The following is a 19,536-nucleotide window of genomic DNA, read 5'->3' as shown; positions in this document are numbered from 1 at the left end:
AAGTCCGGAATTTGTCTCCCCAGGGTCTGAAACCTTCATGGACTGTGCCAGAAAATGGAGCTTTAGCCCACATCTCGCAACTTGCACATTCTCATGGAGAGTGACAAGTATACCAAGATGATGTTCCATCTATGAGTCCTGCTGTGTCCTTCTTTGGGGGGGGGGGGTAGGCCATTGTAGGATGGACAGGATTAAAGCCCACAGATTTGGTCTCCCCATGTGAAGGGGCCCTGTATAGGTGGACAATCCTGTTCTTAAAAAAGGTAAATTTTATTAAAAACAAAAAGAAAGAAAATACATCTGAAACTTAGGCTTTTGCTAGATTTTAAAAGAGCAATTCCAAAAATCAAGCACCCCAAAATAGCTTTTTTGGGGGTTCAGCTTAAAGGTTACAAGCAAACAAAAGCATCTGGCGTTAGCACAGAGGAGTCCACAAGCCAATAAGAAATAAAAGAAATAACCCCAATCACATCTAGCTAACCATTCTGATCTACTTACACATTTGGAGTTCAGATAAGTAGTTCTAGGCATGATCTGATGACTTATAATCATACCTGACTTAGCTGTTTATAGCATGGCTGCTCTGTCCCTCCAACCCAGAGAATAACAGACAAAGGCAAAGTTTCTTTCCCAATTTCAAAAAGTTCTACCTTCCCATTGGCTCTTTTGGTCAGGTGCCCACTTTTTTTACCCCTTTACCTGGGAGACTTTTTAACCCTTTACAGGTAAAGCAAGTAAAGAACAGCTACCAAGAGGAATTTTACAGCTAACTGGCTGGCTGGCCATCAAAGGGAGCTATCCCCCCACTTTATTTATCACAACTTCCTAAAGGGCCTGATCCAAAACTCTTGCTGAAATCAAGGGAGTCTTTCCATTGCCTTCAATGAGAGAGAGAGATAATGCCCAAAGCAAGGAAAATATGTCACTAACACATACATCTCAGAGCAATATATCTGAAATATTTAGATATAATCTTATTAAATTCTGTTTACCAATACAATAATCTAGGCATTGAGTTTTGATCCATTTGTAACAATGAGTTTTACACTTGAATTTTATTTTCTGTCATTTAGATTTTCAACCAATGTTTGTTCAACTCGGCTCATAGGATTTCCTTAGAGTTTAATATCCTTTTGCCATTTACATTTTTTTATGCTTATAAAACAAACTGGTAACTGAGTTAATTAAATTGTGGTGTGGTGGCCTTGCCCCATGTGTAGAACTAGACATCTGTGCGAAGTGGGTGTAAAATGCTACCAAACCAGAATAGCAATATTTTACGCCCACTTTGCACAAGAATAAATTACTACACAAGGAGCAAGACAGTGGAGAATCATGTCCTGTAATTACTTTGTACAGAGCATTTATTAAACATACCTGGAAAGGTGTGCCCATTTCTGATGCCATAATAGAGGAAGCCTGGAAAAGGTACAGGTAAATAATATCAAAGGCGTCAGTAGTTAAGAAGACTAGGCTTGCATTCATTAAGAGCCAAATACTTGTTTTGTTGACAATAGGAATTTTATTATTTACTTCAACTGGAAAAGGGTATGGCCTTAAGGGATTAGCTGAGTGGAAAGGGTCTTGGAGGTAATCTTAACAAAGGCCTGGTCCACACTAACCCCCCACTTCGGACTAAGGTACGCAAATTCAGCTACGTTAATAACGTAGCTGAATTCGAAGTACCTTAGTCCGAACTTACCGCGGGTCCAGACGCGGCAGGGAGGCTCCCCCGTCGATGCCGCGTACTCCTCTCGCCGAGCTGGAGTACCGGCGTCGACGGCGAGCACTTCTGGGATCGATCTGGGATCGATTTATCGCGTCTAGACCAGACGCAATAAATCGATCCCAGAACATCGATTGCCTGCCGCCGGACCCGGAGGTAAGTGTAGACGTACCCAAAGGGTTGTTGTAATAATTTAGATGGAGTATATGAACTAAAAGTGTTAATGTAGCCCAGTCACTGTCCTAAATTAAACACTATTAATTAAACAAGGTCTGGGGTTTGGTATACAGAGACTTCGGCCTGCGTAGTATTTTGGCAAAGATATTATTTAAAAATCTTTTAAACTTTTTATTAACGATACCGAAAAGGAAAAAAACAGTTAAAGCATTTTAAATGTGAATTCTTAACGCAGACTTTCATTTTAACAACATTTCTTGTGCCCTTTCCCTTTATCTGGAGAGTTTAAAATGGTATCAACTATGGCAATAACTGTCCTTTTGGGGAATGGAGAAGAAGTTAGTGGAGATGGGGTGGAGGAGATGCTGCTGCTGCTGCTAAAGTCCAATCTCAGATGGAGAAGTGGCCTTGTTTGCGTTTCTTAGAGGTATCAAAGATGGTAATAACTGGCATCCCAAGTGATGTTTGGGATTCAGCGGCAGTCAGTAGAGATGGCGATGCCATCTGTCATCCTGTCTCGGGCCCGGTCTGGTCAGGACATTTCTCAAGATTAGGACGATGAAGGCCCGGAGTCCCAGGAAACAGTGGGGGTAACAGCCGTGATGGTGAAGCTCGCTCTAGTAGCCTTTGTCTGTTCTTTTTGTTTTTTTCATACTTTCCCCACAAAATCTTTTAAGGATCCACAAATGTAATGATAGGTGGAATAGCCTGTCCCCTCATTATTTAATTACTAATTAGGCTTAATATTTGACATCTTTTGGCTTTACATTTTTTGTTCTTAACAAGCATAATTTTAAGTCTTTTAATTATATTAACATTGCCTTTTTTTGTTTAGACTAATTCAGTTATTGCCTCCCTTTTGTACTTTCCCCATTAACACTGGTTATTATAAGTTATTGTAACAGCTTATGAACTTTTACATACTTTTTACAGTTGAACTCACAATTCAGGCAGAATATATCCAGAGTCATTAGAAATCTGTTAGAAACGAGCAAAGGATGTTAAAAGGTAACTCCAGTTTTTCAAAAGAGCACTTCATAAATGGATTTAGAGGCATAGTTGTGAGATAAACAGGGAAGTACTTGAGAATCTTTTTTTATATAAATATCATACTATAAATCTAAGATTAAGTATTTCATATCTTTCCACAGTTATGCCAAACACCCCATCATATGCCACATTGTACATAATCTAAGACTATTTGATGGTTTACTAGTCCTAGAATGCTGGCTAGTGTATTTTAAATGCTACTGAAATATAATGGTCTGGCATAGAGTACGAGGATGCTCTTTGACCGTGATTCCCAAACTTTTGAGTACTGTTGCTCCCTTATGAATATTTTAAAACTTGTGGGGTAGCCCACAACCAAATTCTGTGTTTTTTACTGATTCAGGACACTAGAGTTTGAATGGTTTTGCAACTTCTTTTCAACCGCATACAGTTTGTTTAATTATATAATGTGACCTAAGCTGGATTTTTAAAACTGTAACTAGAAAATATGGATGTTTTTGCGTGTTCACAGCCTAAGATTTTAGTGAGAAGAATGGACCTGTTTCAGACTCCATAGTTGTACAGTATTTGGTTGAATTTCTAATAGCACCAGATGTAAATGGTTTTCCAAGTTTAACTATTTCTGTGTTTAGTTTTCACAGAAATTATTTCTGAAAACCCAGACTCACAGAAATAACTGGAAGCACATGAAAGCAGCATTTTCATAGCTTCATCTCTGAGTTCTTTATACTTCCTTTTAATAGAGACAGAATGGTTGGTTTGATAGATTTGAAAATGTGGTTTTTAGTGTGTGATCACTTGACAATTCTAAGCGATTTTCTTGTGTTGAGATACTTAAGTTTGGAATGGAGTCAGCAGTAGTTACCAAGAATGGGTATAGAATCCAGTCAGTATTGTCTTCCGCTGAATCTGTACTATATGTAGGCTTAGCACCTGGTCAGAATTCTTCCATTATAAAGATAAGATGCACCTGTCTCTCCCTCAGCCCCCTCTCCCCATTTGCTAGTCCTGGTGCTGCTGCTAATACTGAGAGCCTTTCTTTGTCCTCTGCTCCAGCAAGGACTTGCAGGTGAGAGACTTCCTGCTGAATGCTTCCCCCAAGAGGAAGTTCCTTTGTTGAAGGCCCCCTACAGGAGCCGAGGGCACCGAGATGCTCCCATCCCCAGTACCAGCATAAGATGCAGACTTACAGGTAAGATATAGGTGATTTTTAGGCCTAGAAATGGGGGGGGGGGGAAATGGCATATTGATTAATCCCCCCCAAACACTCATAGCTCCCCAAGGGAGCCATCGCACACAGTTTGGGAGACATTGTTCTATGGTTACTGAACTGCAAAGAGATGCTCTCTGATTGGCTCAGGGCCAGTCAGTGCACAGGAATTCCCAGTCAAAACTGTATTTTCAATTCCTGTACACAGGATAGCCCTGGAGGGGAGAGCACATCCCCTTCCTTTATTAAAAGCAGAGGAGAGCTTCCCCTCCTCTTCCTGGCTTAGGTAAGCAAGCAGTACTCACCCAGAATTCCCCACCTTCTTGACTGGTGTGTTGGGAGCTCCCCTTCCTGATTCAATGTACTTCCGTCACTGTACAGCCAAGCTGCAAATCCCTCCACTTTGATTAAATATTGCCAGCCGTATGCCCACAAACCATGGCTGTCTCAGTGTAACTTGCAAGAGCCTCAGGTCAGGGACCACGTCTTTATTCTCTCTGCAAAGTATCACGTGCACCTAACGGCTCTACGCAGTCGTGTTAAATGACGAAGTTTATGGCTGGTTTAGTTTTGAGGCAATACGCCTATAACAAGATTGGCATTGCCCTAAAATAAACTCTTCTGCACCTGCCACTGTCTGCACGTACATCTCACAGCAGCTTCCATTTAACTCCGCAGTAATTGTAACCTGGGTCATGGAGTTCATTTAATCCAGCATCCTATTATCATCTTGCAGATAGCACTTGATAAAAATCCAAAGATTAAATTGTACGTCATAAACTTTTAACAAATGCCATTCACACGTTATCAAATGCCATTCACGCATTCAGTCCAGCCTTCATGGCCCAGTGTGTATTTGAATAAGACCAATGGAACCTGGCAAACACAGATACAGGAGATTTTATTTAACCTTGTGTACAAACAACGGCTAAAAAAGCCTTAGATTTTTATTTCCAAATACAGTTTTTGGATCCTTTTTTATGCCATTTATCTTCAGAAAATTAAAAAAAATCCAGCATGACCATTTTTTAATTTTTTCTCTGCTGCATTCTTTGGGGCTAATCCTGAGAGCTATTGAGCCCTGCAAGTCTCATTAATTTCAATGGGAGTTACGTGTGCTCAGCACCTTTTAGGATTAGGGCATTTATTCAATTTTTGAAAACAGAGCACTAATTGGGTATTGAAGCACTAACAATAGCGGGATAAAATGTCAAAGCAGAGTCTTTAACATGAAACACGGTGGTATTAAACAATGCAGACAATATTAGCTCTACGGTGAAACTCAAATTACCCACCAACAATGAACAAGTTTCTTCTACACCTCATACTTTAGCACTAATTATATAATTTAATTGTATTTATATTTAAATAAATAGTTTTATTATCTGCTTTCCTTTGAACTCTGCATGGATTATAAACACTTGCAACTGTAGAGATAAGAACAAACTACACAAGTTACATAGGCAAGAGAAGGCTTGGTTTTTATTTTATTTTTTTGCTAAACACACAGAAAGGACATAAATTTCACAATGTCCCATTCTGAGATTTTCTTTTTAAAGTCACTGTTTCATTCAGACTTCCTCCGTTATCCAACATCCTTCTTTTCCAGTTTTAGTACTTCATAGTCACTTTTAGTATTAAGATCTTAGCTTGGATACTCATAATTGGAAACATCTACTCTGATTTTTACCCAATGCTCCCAAGTTGCAGTTGTTGTGCAGCATTCTCAGTCTAGGTCTACACTGGAGGGGGAGGGGGAGAGAAATCGATTTAAGATACGCAAATTCAGCTACGCAAATAGCGTAGCTGAATTCGACGTATCTGATCCGATTTACCCCGCTGTGAGGACGGCGGCAAATCGACCGCCGCGGCTCCCCTGTCGACGGCGCTTACTCCTACCTGGGCTGGTGGAGTACGCGCGTCAATTTGGGCATTGATTGTCGCGTCACGACGAGATGCGATAATTCGATCCCTGAGAGATCGATTTCTACCCGCCGATCCAGGCGGGTAGTGAAGACAAGCCCTCAAATATTTAAAAAGTTGATGAGAAGCCCAATCCAAGACATCAGGCTGTGAGTATCTTAAGAAGGGATCAGGTAGGGGATAGGCTAGGAAGTACTGCGGTGAAGGATTTGCTATGGCTCTTTCTGCATTAAGTATTTGAAACCGTTTTCAAATATGGTTTTAGTTTACCATGACTGACACAGTTTATGTCTGCACCCAAATTCATTACTGCAGGCCCAGTTGCTTCCTCAATGGGCCTAAAAGGGAGGAAATGTGAGGTTCTCTTTGCAAAGATTGATGCTTGATGATTCCACTGGGGGTGGAGGAAGAGGTGGATTTGCTCCTGTACTGAACAGGCGGTGAGGCCCATACTTAAACTCCATGCATCCCTTGGGAGCAGTGGGGATCTGGGGAATCAATAGGTGATCAATATTCGTGGAAGCCCTGTCCATTATCTGTGCAGAAACCCCAGACTCACAGAGCATCTTCCATTGCATCTGGGATAAGCAGAGAGGTCCTGCCACTTAGACAACTCAACTCCCCTTCCATGCAAGAAGGTATGTTCCACACACACAAGATCCCCTCCACACATAAATTAGGAGATAAGACTAGGCCCTGTGATACAACTGCTTTCAGAATCCGGGCTATGGAGTAGCTAGATGGTTAATCTGGAGCACATCTTGGGCTAATAAGACTTAAAAAATAGCCTGTCTCCACTGGACTGAGAAACTGCTATCGCTGTTCTAACAGCCATCATACTGGCAAATCCATGTGGAATGTTTTTGACAACAGTATTTGAACATAACTGTAGTTAGTACATATCAAGCTGTAGAGCAGACAGGGCCTAAGACACTACTCCTATGCTGGGGCACTTCGTTGAAGTACTATAATTTTCAGACATGTTTAAAACATGGATCCTTAAGGGTGTAAATGCAACCAAACTGTTTTAATCAGGTCTCTAAACAATGGTGCAGCCTTGCAAGTCCAAAGCGGTAGCACAGTTGGTCCAGTGTACACTCAAAGTCTAAACTGTCTCCGACATATCCGGGAACAGCCATACAATAATTGGGTCTGCTAATAGGACAGTTTATACACTGTACATGGACATGAAGTCACTCAGATTACTGCTAGAAAAGAGATGCTTCTTTCTCCTTCCAGGATAGAAGGAAAGCCAAGGACATGGAAAGTATAGGCATAGATCACCTGCATAGGCATTATTTTACAATGGCCTCACCTAAGATTTCAGTACAGTACAGTAGTGCACAGAGATGCAGCAACAGGGCTGGGGGGGAATAGCATGAGTCACTTCCATATTTTCTGCTTGTTGGCAGTTCCATTGCTATGTTTTGTGTGCCCTAGAAAGGCAGACTGGACTTCCTAGAGACGTGCCCAGGAGAGAAGATGACTCAGGGTGTTTCAGTTAGCCTCCATAACAAGGTTGTTTTGGTCCTACTGCTGTGACCACTTCACAATTATTTAATATTGTGATATTTTATGCTCACAGTGTTGAGGTTGGCTTTTTTTTTTTTTTTTAAATCAACTTCCAGGGGATTTTCTAGTTCTGGACTGGGTTTTATGAGCTTTTTTCCTCCCTTCCTTTTTTGTTGTTACAACCACTAATGTATAGAGCTTCCCCCCCCCCCCCCCCAACAAAAGAAAACCATATTTGAGGACAAGTGACCTGACAGAATACCTGTCATTGGAATGTAACAGCTTTCAGTAGCAAGAAAAAAGGATTACAGCACATCATAAGTGGCAGACTAAGTGCTGAATACAATCACGTTTTAGTTTACTGACAATACAATCTTAGCTCAGCGTACATCTGGGTGCATGGGCTTTTTCTGTGACTTTTAAGGAGGGGGTTGTTTTCTCTTTTGCCAGACCATGTGATTTGTGTGATTCCTGATCATGCTGCTCTCATATTTTTATTTTTCTTACTCAAAAATCGGTGGGGCGTGAGGGTGGATATTAATTATTATTCCGCTGTAAGAGCTTCCTTTAAAGGAGATTCCCTTTGATTTTGAGGTCAACCGAGGTACACTCAATGAGAACTTTTATATACTGAGCCTTAACACTCACTTTTCATTCTAGCTTAGTATGGATCAGTGTCTTAATGCTAAGTAACTGATTTAGAAGACATATTTCTTCAAGGCACATACGCACAATGTGAACGCTTCTGTCTTCCTGTAATAAAATTCTTCCTCCTTTGAAATTCCGAGTGGAAAAAGGAAAGGGCAGAGTTCATTTGAACATTTCAAATTCTTTTTAAAAAAGTTTCCAAAGTAGAACTGCTGCCCCCAAAATAATGTCACCTTAGTACATAAGTAGGCACTGAAATAAATGATGGACAGGAGGGTGTTATTTTCCCATTATTAAGATGCAGGTTTTAAGCACCTTCAAAGGCCATGGTGATCAATTTACACTTTGCATTTTCAAGGAATGGCACAGTTGAGACAAGTGAACACATACCATAATGCCTGTAAGTGTTGCAGTGGGTAATGAGCAAGTTAGGAGATCCTTTATACACTTTACAGAACATCACATTTGTTTAAATGAACCTATACAGAAAGTGAACATAACAGTATATCAGTGGATCAGATTAGGGAACAGTTAAAATGAGTAAGTAGTGAAATACTGCATCTCCCATTAACAGATTCTGTGGTTGCACCACCTAGTGGCCTACAGAAATGTTGCAGTTTCACATCACATGCTACATATTGATTGCCCTGTACTTCACTTAGCAACTGAAGCTCAGAATGAAGGCAGGCAGCGAGCATCAGTGAAGGTAATCAAGCATTGCTATATTTTGCCCTTAGCTGATAAAATGAAAGTTAGCAGCATATAAAAGTACAGCCTGATTTAGCCTAACCACTACCTCACCTCTTTAAATTGTGCAAGAGTAAAATTCACCAGCAGCATTTCAATGAATATGTTTCAATTTGGTTTCAACTAAAACACTTTCCCCAATATAAAATGACACACGAACACAAAGATGAAACAGATCTAAGTAATTTTTATCAATCCTCAAAAGCTACTTTTCATGGTTTATTTGCCCATTTTACTCAATATTACTTTACTTTGCTGGTTTAAAAGCCTACTCAACACATAAAATAAAATCGAAAGGAACAAAAACAAAGCTATTTCTGAATGAAAGGAGACTGTTGCTTTTTTTAAACAAATGGTGATATACAGACAATGCTCAAATCATCTGGAAAATCCTACATGAATGTTCTAAGGTTTCAAATTAAAGTAGCTGAACACTACAGGCTTGGAAGGGTCTGGTAAAGATGCCGATATCCAAAAAAGTATTAGCGCCCAACACACGTCACAATCAACTTTAGGGGGAAATTCTTGCCAGTTTTCTCAGTCACACCATCTGTGTTGCATCTTCTTAAATGTAAAATGGGAGAGCCTGGTTTTCTCAAGAAGTTCAGCCAGAAATATGAAGCTGTGGTAATCAGAAGGGACTTTGGCCCAAGCTAGGTTGTGCCCATCACTTTTTGTTTAGTGTGGCTTAAGAATCTTAATGGATCTCTAGGCAGAGGAAATAAAAATCCTCTTGTGAATTCTGAATTTCTGAAAGCACAGTCCATTTGTAAAGCTTACAACTCTAGGGGAAGCTCAACTACTCCATTCTCACATTTCAAATAAATCAACGGTCTCACCCTCATCCTAGGATGTGCTATTTCTCCAGCCCAAAATTACCAGCTTTGGGGAAAACGTACACTCATACTCAACCGAAATAATTCGTGTGTTATGTTAAATTAACTACAAAAATTCTTCTCATCCACATGCCTGCATGTTAGATAGGGGTACAGCAGAATCAAGCATTGTATTGTACTGAAAAACTAAAAGCAACAACCTGTAACAGTAACCAAAGCAGAAGCAATTTTCTTATTGTTACACAATATAAATTGGTAACTTAATATTAAAATTATACTTCCTATATAAATAAAAATAAAAAAGTCAGGCAAAAGTAAATTGGCACAGTCATTATGGTATTGCTTTCCAGTTTAAACACTGCACACTGCACTCACAGATTACAAACACCAAAAGGGGTAAATGATCACCACTGACTGGAGTCGAATTTTTGAACTAGAAAAATCTGCAGTGCTGCTGCCTCAAAAATATTAAACATACATTTGAATTTTGTAAAGGAGTGGGTGGTTGTGCAGCTGACTCAGAGGATTGTTACAGAGCTGCTATTTAAAAACAAGTACATAAAAGCAGAAAACAATGGAGTGCGTTACTGGTCTGTAACCTTTTCTTGAGACAGTATCTTTCAGGATTGCCTAGTTTTTACCTTTAGTTTTACAAAAGGCCAAAAATTAAAAAACAAACAAACAAACCATTTTTAAACCAAGTTATTGTTTCCCTTCACCCTCCCCCTGCAAGCACCTCCTAATACACACACTTTTCTGTCTCAGGGGTTCGAATAGCAAGGGGGTTGGGAAACTGGAATGTAGCGGAAATACAGTCGAGAGATTTTCTAGTTGTACATTACAACACACAGAGATTTGCTCCCAGACCTAAGAAAAGAGGGGTGCTAAACAATAGTAAATGCCTATAAGAATCCTTACAATAGCATGCAAAATGCTGAGATACTCACAAAATCGAAATAATTTATATTTTTCTTTTGAATTTCCCACTTCACAGTACAACAACATCTATTATGCAGCAGTCAATTATGTTGACTGCTAAATAGTTTCCCTTGTTTTTTTTATTTTTATTTTTTTTCTCCCTCTTGTTTGGAAGATTCCTCTTATTTTTCTGAGCGGAGAGTTCTGAGAGCTTCAGAAAATGCAGCATAACAAGATTTGGTTTTTCTCTTTAGCATTCCCACCCCCCAAATGCTGCTTATGATTCAACTACGCAGATGGTTAATTTTAAAAATTGCTTTTCTCCCCCTTCTTTCTCTTGTCTTCAGACTGCCCTTTTCTTCAAGCCAGGGTGTTGATGGATGGTTGCAACTAAAGTGGATACTGCATAGTGAGGTGGGTAGTACAGGCTAAGGGAGACTCTGATGCAGCTGAAATCTCTCCCCAGATGCTTGGCACATCTGTTTCATGACCTGAATAGCCTCCTCTGGTTGCGAGACCATGCAGTTAGCTTAGGCTTACAATTCCCAAGGCAAATACTGCTCCCACTTACACCCATGTAACTCTACTGACGTCCGTGTGGCTGCACAGGTGTAAGTGGAGTGGGTATTAGGTCCCACCTTTTGTACTGCTATGTGTAGCTTTATAGAAATTCCTGCACTGCTCTTAATTCAAACAGGGTCGGAATTTCTGAACACAAAATGCTACCTGTTAGCAGATTGTCCATACAGTACATTCTGACATATCTTATCAAAGTATTTGTATCTATCAGAAAAAGACTCTTGTAGAAGCAACATACAAAGCGTCAAAAAATTCAAGTATCAAAAATGTCATTTTGATAAAAGTTTCGGTTAAGCAGCCAGCAAGAAAGACAGCTGTTGATTTTTTTGTCCCCAGACACTTGAAGATACTTCAGTACATGTTTGTAGTGCTTATTTTAGCACAGGTATTAACATCTGTTTGTGTGGAGAGCTGGGCGTTTCCCTTCAATTTTGAAGGTCCCAAAGAATTTAGCAACCATTTTTGGACAACACTGCCTCTGCTTTATAAACAACTAAGTGAGCTTGTTTGTTTCAGATAATGGAATTAAAGTGCTCAGCCTAGTTCTCCCTGCTTTTCTTTCATGTACTGTACTTATTTGTTGTATAATGCAAGTGGGTCTGGCTCCTTTGACACCAAAAGAAAAGGTCAGAAGTGCAACAAAGAGGCAAGAAAAGGATACCCCCTTTCCTAGAGTTTGTACAAACATTTACAAGGGAAGGGGTTGGAGAGAGACAAAAAAACAACAGGTCCAGTTGTACACAAAACTTCTAGTTTATTTTTTAAAAACCCTGTTCAAATCAAGACTTGAATTTCTCAGTGGAGGAATCAAAGATCCCCTTGCTGAATGATACTATTCTCTGTGGCCCAGAACAGTACTTTAAAACAGCAGTTATTAAAGACACACTTGTGATATAGCCTTTAATTCTCCTCTCACCCCAGAAGGGCATTCTGACAAGTGTTCGTGTAGAAAGCTTGAAGCTTCTTGATGATCAATTTCATCCATAAAAATGAGGAATACCTTCTCATCTTCCCAAGAGCAACAACTGTACTCTGTGTTGCATTTGTTAAAGTGTCTGTTGTTCCTTCTAGTGGAGCCTTTCAGCCCAGCTCCATGTCCAGTCCAATTCTTCCCTATTCTACAGATCAAAACTAGAGGGCGTTTCTCCTTTCTCTTCAGCTTAGCTCTGTTTGACAAACAGCAGAAGCACTGAAGGCTATGCTTCCTCATGACAGGAGCAGGCCAGTAATGTCTGAAGAAGAAACAGTCCTCCTGTTCTCAGAGTGGCAGGTTCACACCAAGAACAGTTCTACAAGCCCCCTTGTTGTGACCAGACTCCTACACCTCTGTGGAAAAGAGGATGCTTTGCCTTTTGCTGTCTGGGGTGGGGATAGTCTCCAACTGCAGGAAGTAAAGAAGAACTTGAACCTGGAAGAAGGAAGGGAGATGAAATCGTAAATCAGACTTATATTGCAGTGCACAGCGTGATCATGAATATTTAGTCAACTTCAATGTTTCAATGGCTCTCTCTTCATCCTACATGTTAAACTGAGGTATGGTGAAGCTGTCAATATTCCAGATCAGCCCAGTTTTGAAATCTTTCTGATTATTAACTCACCTTTACCAAAGCCAGAGAATCCAACAGTGTAACCTGCTTAACTAGCATGCATACTGGAAATGCCGACACTGCCTTTTGGCAGGTATCTGTGGACAAAATTCTGGAACCAGCAAAAAGTCTTTCTGAAGGTTGGTACACATGGTAGAGTGGAAGGAAAAGCAGCATCGTGGAAAACACCAACAATTAGAGCTGATTGAATAACTGATTTTTTGGTTTGGTGGCAGTTTTGAAAAATTGAAAATAAAATCTGAGTTGGTTTGAACCAAATCAAATATTTTGGAATTTCTGGTGAATCAAAAAAGTCCATTTTGGGTCTGTTCCAGAGCCGGGATTCAAATCTGGGTCTCCCACATCCCAGGGGAGTGTCCTAACCACCGAGCTAAAGGTTAGAAGGAGTTGCCACAGCACTTCCTCCTCCTCCTTGTTTTCTTTCTCTCACCATTTTATGAATGGGTGAAAATATCTGTCTCAAATTTGCAAACAGTTTTAGGTCAATTCAAAAAGCATTTTTCATCAGATAAACTATTTACCTGAAAAATGTCATCTAGTTGTAGCAATAATCCATTAGCCCTAGAGCCAGTTACTAAGCCACTGTGAGATGTGTGTTATGGGGATTCTTGTCACCTAAGTACACACAGAGCTGGGATGCATAGTTGATGTGGGTGCACCAAAATGTTAGTGCTAGCAACCGAGTTGGTACAGATATATGCTGAACGGTCTGAGCAAACACTGCCAAACTTGGTTTAAAGATGGTGTTGAGCCTCACATGGTTGAAAGTTGCTCTGTAGATTAACCCTATGGCTTGTTAGCAGGGTAGTTTATAGCACTGATTTTGCTACCATGATTTTTTAAAAATAATCCTCATTCACACTGAACATGCTGTTCTAGTTAAACTGTGCTGGAAAGCCGGAAGGAGAGCTCTGTATAGCTCAAAAGCTCTTCTCTCACTAACAGAAGTTCATCCAATAAAAGATATTACATCACCCAACTTGGAAAACAACTATTAAGGATGGTTCTGCCAAAGCCTCTTGGAATGACTGCAGGTAGCCCAGTTCTGGACAAAGAGGCTAAAATATTGTTTCTTTCAGATTAATTAAAATATTTAGTTTTTTACCTGGGACATGACTTCTAGTGACCAGCTATCAGTCATTGTTATAGGCTGGGTTGGGTTAGCAGGAATCTTACTGTCCTTCTCTGAGGGTCTGAGCAACGTTGGTCCAAAGACAGTTGCCAGGTTGTGCAGGGACATCTTGTTGATGCTCTCTCTCTCGGCAACCCTAAGAGGAAAAAACAACGGAGAAAGAGGGTGTTTCTACATTCTGTGGCTCAAAGAAACATTCCTATTAAGCAGCTTTATTTTTACCTACTTTTAAGAGGTTTTAGATGCAGACATTCAATAAGCAACTATACGACTTATGTCTCATTCATAGATTCTAAGGCCAGAAGGGACCATTGTGATCATGTGTACCACAGGCCATTAGACTTTCTCACATTTTTATTATTTGTACTTTGGATTAGATTATTGGATTAGATGCTGTACAGTCACGGGGGCTTGTCTAAATGCACTATCTGTGTGGATCCTGCTGCCGCCATGCTCTACAAGTTCTGTAGTGTGCTTTAATCTAACCCCATTTCAAAGTGTGCAGCAGCAGGGTCCATCTTGATACTTAGTGCATGGCACATTAGCGTGGGGTAGATTTACAGCCCAAGTGGGTACTAAACCCAGATCTCCTAGACCAGAGCCTTTACCACAAGACCATCCTTCTTCTCTACAGTTCCTTAGCATGAACACAAAGCAAATACATGAATATTAAAAAAAATAAATTTCTTAAATGAAAACACTGTGCAGGTAATAAACAAGCTCATTTAATGAATACTAAGGTGCACTGAGCACTCTACCATAATCTTGTAGTAATTACAAACACACAAAAAGCACCATATAATAAAGTCCCCTGAAAAAATGGCAAAGAAATAAGACCAAAAAAGGCCTTTAAGTAAGGAGAAGGATAAAGAGGAAGAGACATCTAACTATGGGGTGACAGTAATAAGCACCTTTGAAAATGGAAGGTTTATAGATGTCAAACAGTTGGGAGGACTGATACAGCTAGGAAGGGAGAGTGAATTGCATATGGCAGGCCCCACACAGCAAGGAACAATCTCTTGCCAACACAAAAATTATTGTTACAATTCCTAAAAGACGAGTGGTGTTAAAGTGCAAATATCTGGTAAGACAAGGCTCTAGGAAGAGCCCTTGAACATAGTCAAAACTTTTAAAGATTTATCCCATTTACTGTGTTCGGTTACTTCGTTCACGTGCAAGTGTGATTTTATGGAGAATATTATGGGTGTGCTTCGGGAGGTGTGTGTGTGTGTGTATGTTGCAGATCACAGTTTCACTGTAAAGATCTTTCTTATCCCTTTCTTGGGAACAATCGGTAATGGCTTCAGTAACAGTGAGCGTGGAAAACAGGACGTAGCACTTTACCAGGCCTATTTTACCTGCATTACTCAATACAGAGCAAATGAAAATGAAAATCAGTGAAGGTGCTCTTTGAGTGACACAGCACATCTCCAAGAAAGGGGCACCTCTCTCCACAGCACTTGGAATTGATTTACACACGAAATGCACCTGTCTAAAGGCTCTGTGTGTTACCTTTTTAAATGGTCCAGAAGGAAAAGGAATGTCACGAGGTTGGGTTCTGGAAGCGAGAGCAGTAAGTTCAGCATGCAGCTTTCCTTTGCAACAGGGTCTGAAAGTGCTATGGGAGGAGAGAAAAAAAAATAAAGGGAATGAGAGCTTTACTGAGAGTGTATAAATAATGAGAAAATATGGGTGACGCTTAATGTGCTGCAATTGCATTATGGAGACAAGAGGCTCAGAATTCAATCCAGGCACAGCCTCACGCCCCCTCTGAATTCGGTTCTCCCCTGTTAGACAGGTGATGGAGAATCCTTTCCTCTGTGCAGGAGACCACAAGTGCATTCCAGACTCAGAACACTTAGGCCTTGTCTACACTACCAGGGTAAGTTGACCTAAGTTACGCTACTCCAGCTATGTGAATAATGTAGCTGGAGTCAACGTAGCTTAGATCAACTTTCTGCGTTGTCTACACCACACTGTGTCGACGGGAGATGCTCTCCTGTCAACTTACCTTACTTTTCTTGTTCCGGTGGAGTACCGAGTTGACAGGAGAGTGCTCTGCGGTCGATTTAGCGGGTCTTCACTAGACCCACTAAATTGACCCCGCTGCATCAATCGCAGCAACGTTGACGTTGGTAAATGTAGACATGGCCTAAGATGCCTCCCTTCTGGGTCAACACAGGAGAGCCCATCCCAAAGCAGATTTATCTCCTTTGGAGAGTGAATAGGACAGATACCATTTCAGGGCCTAAACAAATTTCTCTTCTCTTAATAGGTAGGTAATGTTTATCCTAGAACTTGAACTTTTCCATTCTTGCAGGTAAGTGAAGCCACTGCCCACATTAAAACCGGCACAGTAAGGCAGGATTCGAATTCTCTTCTGAGCAACTCATGAGCCAGAGAAATAGCCCCGGCCTCCCTTTTCAACAGTCTGCCACAGGGCTTCCTTCTAATATTATAAAGATTTTTCATATTGAGTAAACCCCTTCCTAAGGCCTCAGGAGCAGCCTCTTAGAGAAGAGCATTGTAAGACTTAGCACGATAGGTATCAATGATTTCTTCTATTACACACCAATGCCCTCAGCAAAGTTGGGGTACAGTTCGTCTGTGAAGAGGGGTTCAGGCAGTTCTCTGAAGTATAATTTTAATGTCCCTGCAATGGCATTAACATCCATCTCGCTCATCATCACGGACACATCTTTGTTGTCTGTAAGAGAAAGCAGGGAGACATACAGGTACTGAAGCTGGGTGGTCCTTCAGTCATTCCTTATTCTTGTTCTCTTTTTTGGTTCCCCCTGTTTATCCTTTATTTATCTTCTCACCCTACCCAAATAGCTCATACTCATCACCTGTAGTCACTTTGCTCAGGTTGGTTGCTGAGTTCTCCATTTACATTATCCCAGTGCCGCTTAATAGATCAGAGTAGCTATAATGTGACCACTTTGCAGCTCGACCCCCGTACAGCCAGGAGGACATCTAGCTTTACATCTGCTGGGGATGGGAGGAGGGCGCAAGAAAACAAACTTAGCTTTACCTAGAATCACTTCTGCTGTACCAGTGTCATGGGCTGGATCCAACACACAGTGAAGTCAATGGGAGTCTTTCCAAAGTCTTCAATGAGACCCAGATCAAGCCCCATATGAGGCTGAGCCAGTGTCAATTACATGCTTTTCAGTTTCCTAATAATATGTTGTATAATAACTAACAACAGCCTCTTCCCCATCTGGAACTCTAGTACAATCAGAAGCACCCTTCAGCCTCTCCCAATTAAGCAGAGTTCAAGAGACAAAAATCAAGCAATTTAGGTCAGAAATGTAAATTTTGTTAAACACCTCCACTCACCAAAACCAGCCTCCTATAAAATGTGTTTGCATTTACACAAAAATAGCATTTTTTAAAATGTATATCAATCCTTCCTCCCCCAGGGTGTTGGAAACCCAGAACGCAGGTAAGGACATTCTTTAAAGTGAAGCAACAACATGGGCCCCTTTTGCATCCAAGAGTCTCAAAATGCTTTACAGAGCTTGGCAAGTACCATTATCATCCCATTTTACAGATGGGCACACTGAAAAATAGAGAAAGCTTTGCTTGCCTGCGGTCACACAAAGCACTAATGGGAAGCGTTGGGAAGAGAACTCAGGAGACCAGACTCCCAGTCACATTCCAATAACCAGAATTTTCTGCTTCTCTATCCAATCCTTTAAAAAAAAATTCGTAAGTGGTTTTGATGTTGCCAGTGCTCTTTTAAACAAGAGTCTCAAACAACTACGGGGACTTCCTGTTAATCCAGAATTCTCCTTGACATTGTGGAAAAGGAGACTGCTGGTTGCTCCTGTTTCCCGTGAGGAAAGTGTCTGCCGTTTACCATGGCATGGCAAGGCCAGGCAAGGCATACAAACCTGCCATTTCAGGGCTGCTGGGAAGAATAATCAGCACATTTCTCAATACAAGGGTCCATTCCACTGAATACCTCAGGTTAACATCTACAACTGGAGGACACTAATAAAACACACAGCCCGGGTAAGAGGATACTCCTTGCACCAGGGTCTCCACCTCTTCATGCTTCCTGGGCTACATGAGATTAAAATAGCACAGTAACCTGAAAGGCGATCATAACTCAGGAGATAATGCAAAGGAAAACCTTGGGAACAAATACTTACTGACATCAAAAGCAGCTTTCAAAGCCTGGATATCAGTTGCAACCCCAGAGACACGGTAGATGCCCACCTCCTCCATCCCACGTCGCTCTATCTCCTCCACGCACTGGCGCACAATGTAAGGCACCTTTGATCTCTCTCTCCTTGAGAAAAACAGGAAGAAGAGTTCAGTACAGCATAACCATATTTTCTCGGCTACCAGAGTTACATTAGGCACTGGATAAGATGAGACTGCTTGAGTGAAAGGAGCTCTAGGCCACGATTTTCACAAAGGCCTGAGTCAGCACTCACCCTGTGAAAATCCGCCCCTTTAAAAGTGTCTCAAACTGGGCACCCAAAAATGGACACACCCAAAATCACTAGTCACTTAAGTGTTTAGGAGGTGCAGACTAGCACAGCGGTAAGGATGAAAAAGACAGTTACCTTTTCCGTAACTGGTGCTCTTCGAGATGTGTTGCTCATGTCCATTCCGTACTAGGTGTGTGTGCTCGCCACATGCACCGGTGCTGGAAATTTTTCCCTCAGCAGTATCTGTAGGGGACTGGCTCTGGCGACCCCTGGAGTGGTGCCCGCATGGCAAAGTATAAGGGGTGCTGCCACTGCGCTTGGGGCCATGGGGCAGGTTTCGGTACTGATAATATAGTCGGCACCGCCGGTACCGGGGCTTGTCCCGCAGTCAGGGAACCTCGCTCCAAGCCGGAGCTACCAGCAGAGCGGTCGGTACCGGGCCACTAGGATCGGGCTAAGCAGTGGCTCTTGTCCAACCCATGCTGGTTGCTGCGTCCCGAAGCCGACCTGTCCGAGCAAGATTGTTGGGACTAACGAAGAGTTGAGAACTACTACTAAGGGTAACTAAGGCCTTGTCTTCATTTACCGGAGGGTCCGGCAGCACGCAATCGATGTTCTGGGATCGATTTATCGCGTCTGGTTAAGACGCGATAAATCGATCCCGGAAGTGCTCGCAGTCGGCGCCGGTACTCCAGCTCGCCGAGAGGAGTACGCGGCATCGACGGGGGGAGCCTTCCTGCCGCGTCTGGACCGCGGTAAGTTCGGACTAAGGTACTTCGAATTCAGCTACGTTATTAACGTAGCTGAATTTGCGTACCTTAGTCCGAAGTAGGGACTTAGTGGGGACCAGGCCTAAGGAACTACTAACTATATACAACTATATTATAGCTTTTCAAAGTCGCAAGGACTGAGAACAAAACAATGCTAGCCGAAGCAGCAGAAGTTCCAGCACAGTCACTGATGGCAAGAAGGAACTAAGGATGCAGGGAGCCGGCAGCGCCCCTTATGCTGCACCATATGGGTGCCACTCCAGGGGGCACCAGAGCTGGTCCCCTATGGATACTG

At 41.6% G+C, this 19,536-nt stretch overlaps 1 protein-coding gene across 2 annotated transcripts in view; it reads right to left on the bottom strand.

The window, feature by feature from the left end:
• Positions 1 to 5,008: 5,008 nt before the first annotated feature.
• Positions 5,009 to 19,536, bottom strand: part of BCR (BCR activator of RhoGEF and GTPase) — a 135,870-nt gene continuing 121,342 nt past the window's right edge. For both annotated transcript variants that reach the window (XM_054006142.1, XM_054006143.1), the window contains 5 exons: positions 18,187 to 18,326; positions 16,599 to 16,733; positions 15,539 to 15,644; positions 14,000 to 14,162; positions 5,009 to 12,695 (listed from right to left, as the gene is read on the bottom strand). In XM_054006142.1, the coding sequence (XP_053862117.1) occupies positions 12,606 to 12,695; positions 14,000 to 14,162; positions 15,539 to 15,644; positions 16,599 to 16,733; positions 18,187 to 18,326 (634 nt within the window). In that variant the 3' untranslated portion in view covers positions 5,009 to 12,605. The remainder of the gene's footprint in view (positions 12,696 to 13,999; positions 14,163 to 15,538; positions 15,645 to 16,598; positions 16,734 to 18,186; positions 18,327 to 19,536) is intronic.

Source organism: Malaclemys terrapin, chromosome 16 (genome assembly GCF_027887155.1).
Source record: "Malaclemys terrapin pileata isolate rMalTer1 chromosome 16, rMalTer1.hap1, whole genome shotgun sequence".
NCBI lineage: Eukaryota > Metazoa > Chordata > Testudines > Emydidae > Malaclemys > Malaclemys terrapin.
Note: the sequence above shows the minus strand (reverse complement) of the source record. Positions and strands in the feature narration are given on the sequence as shown.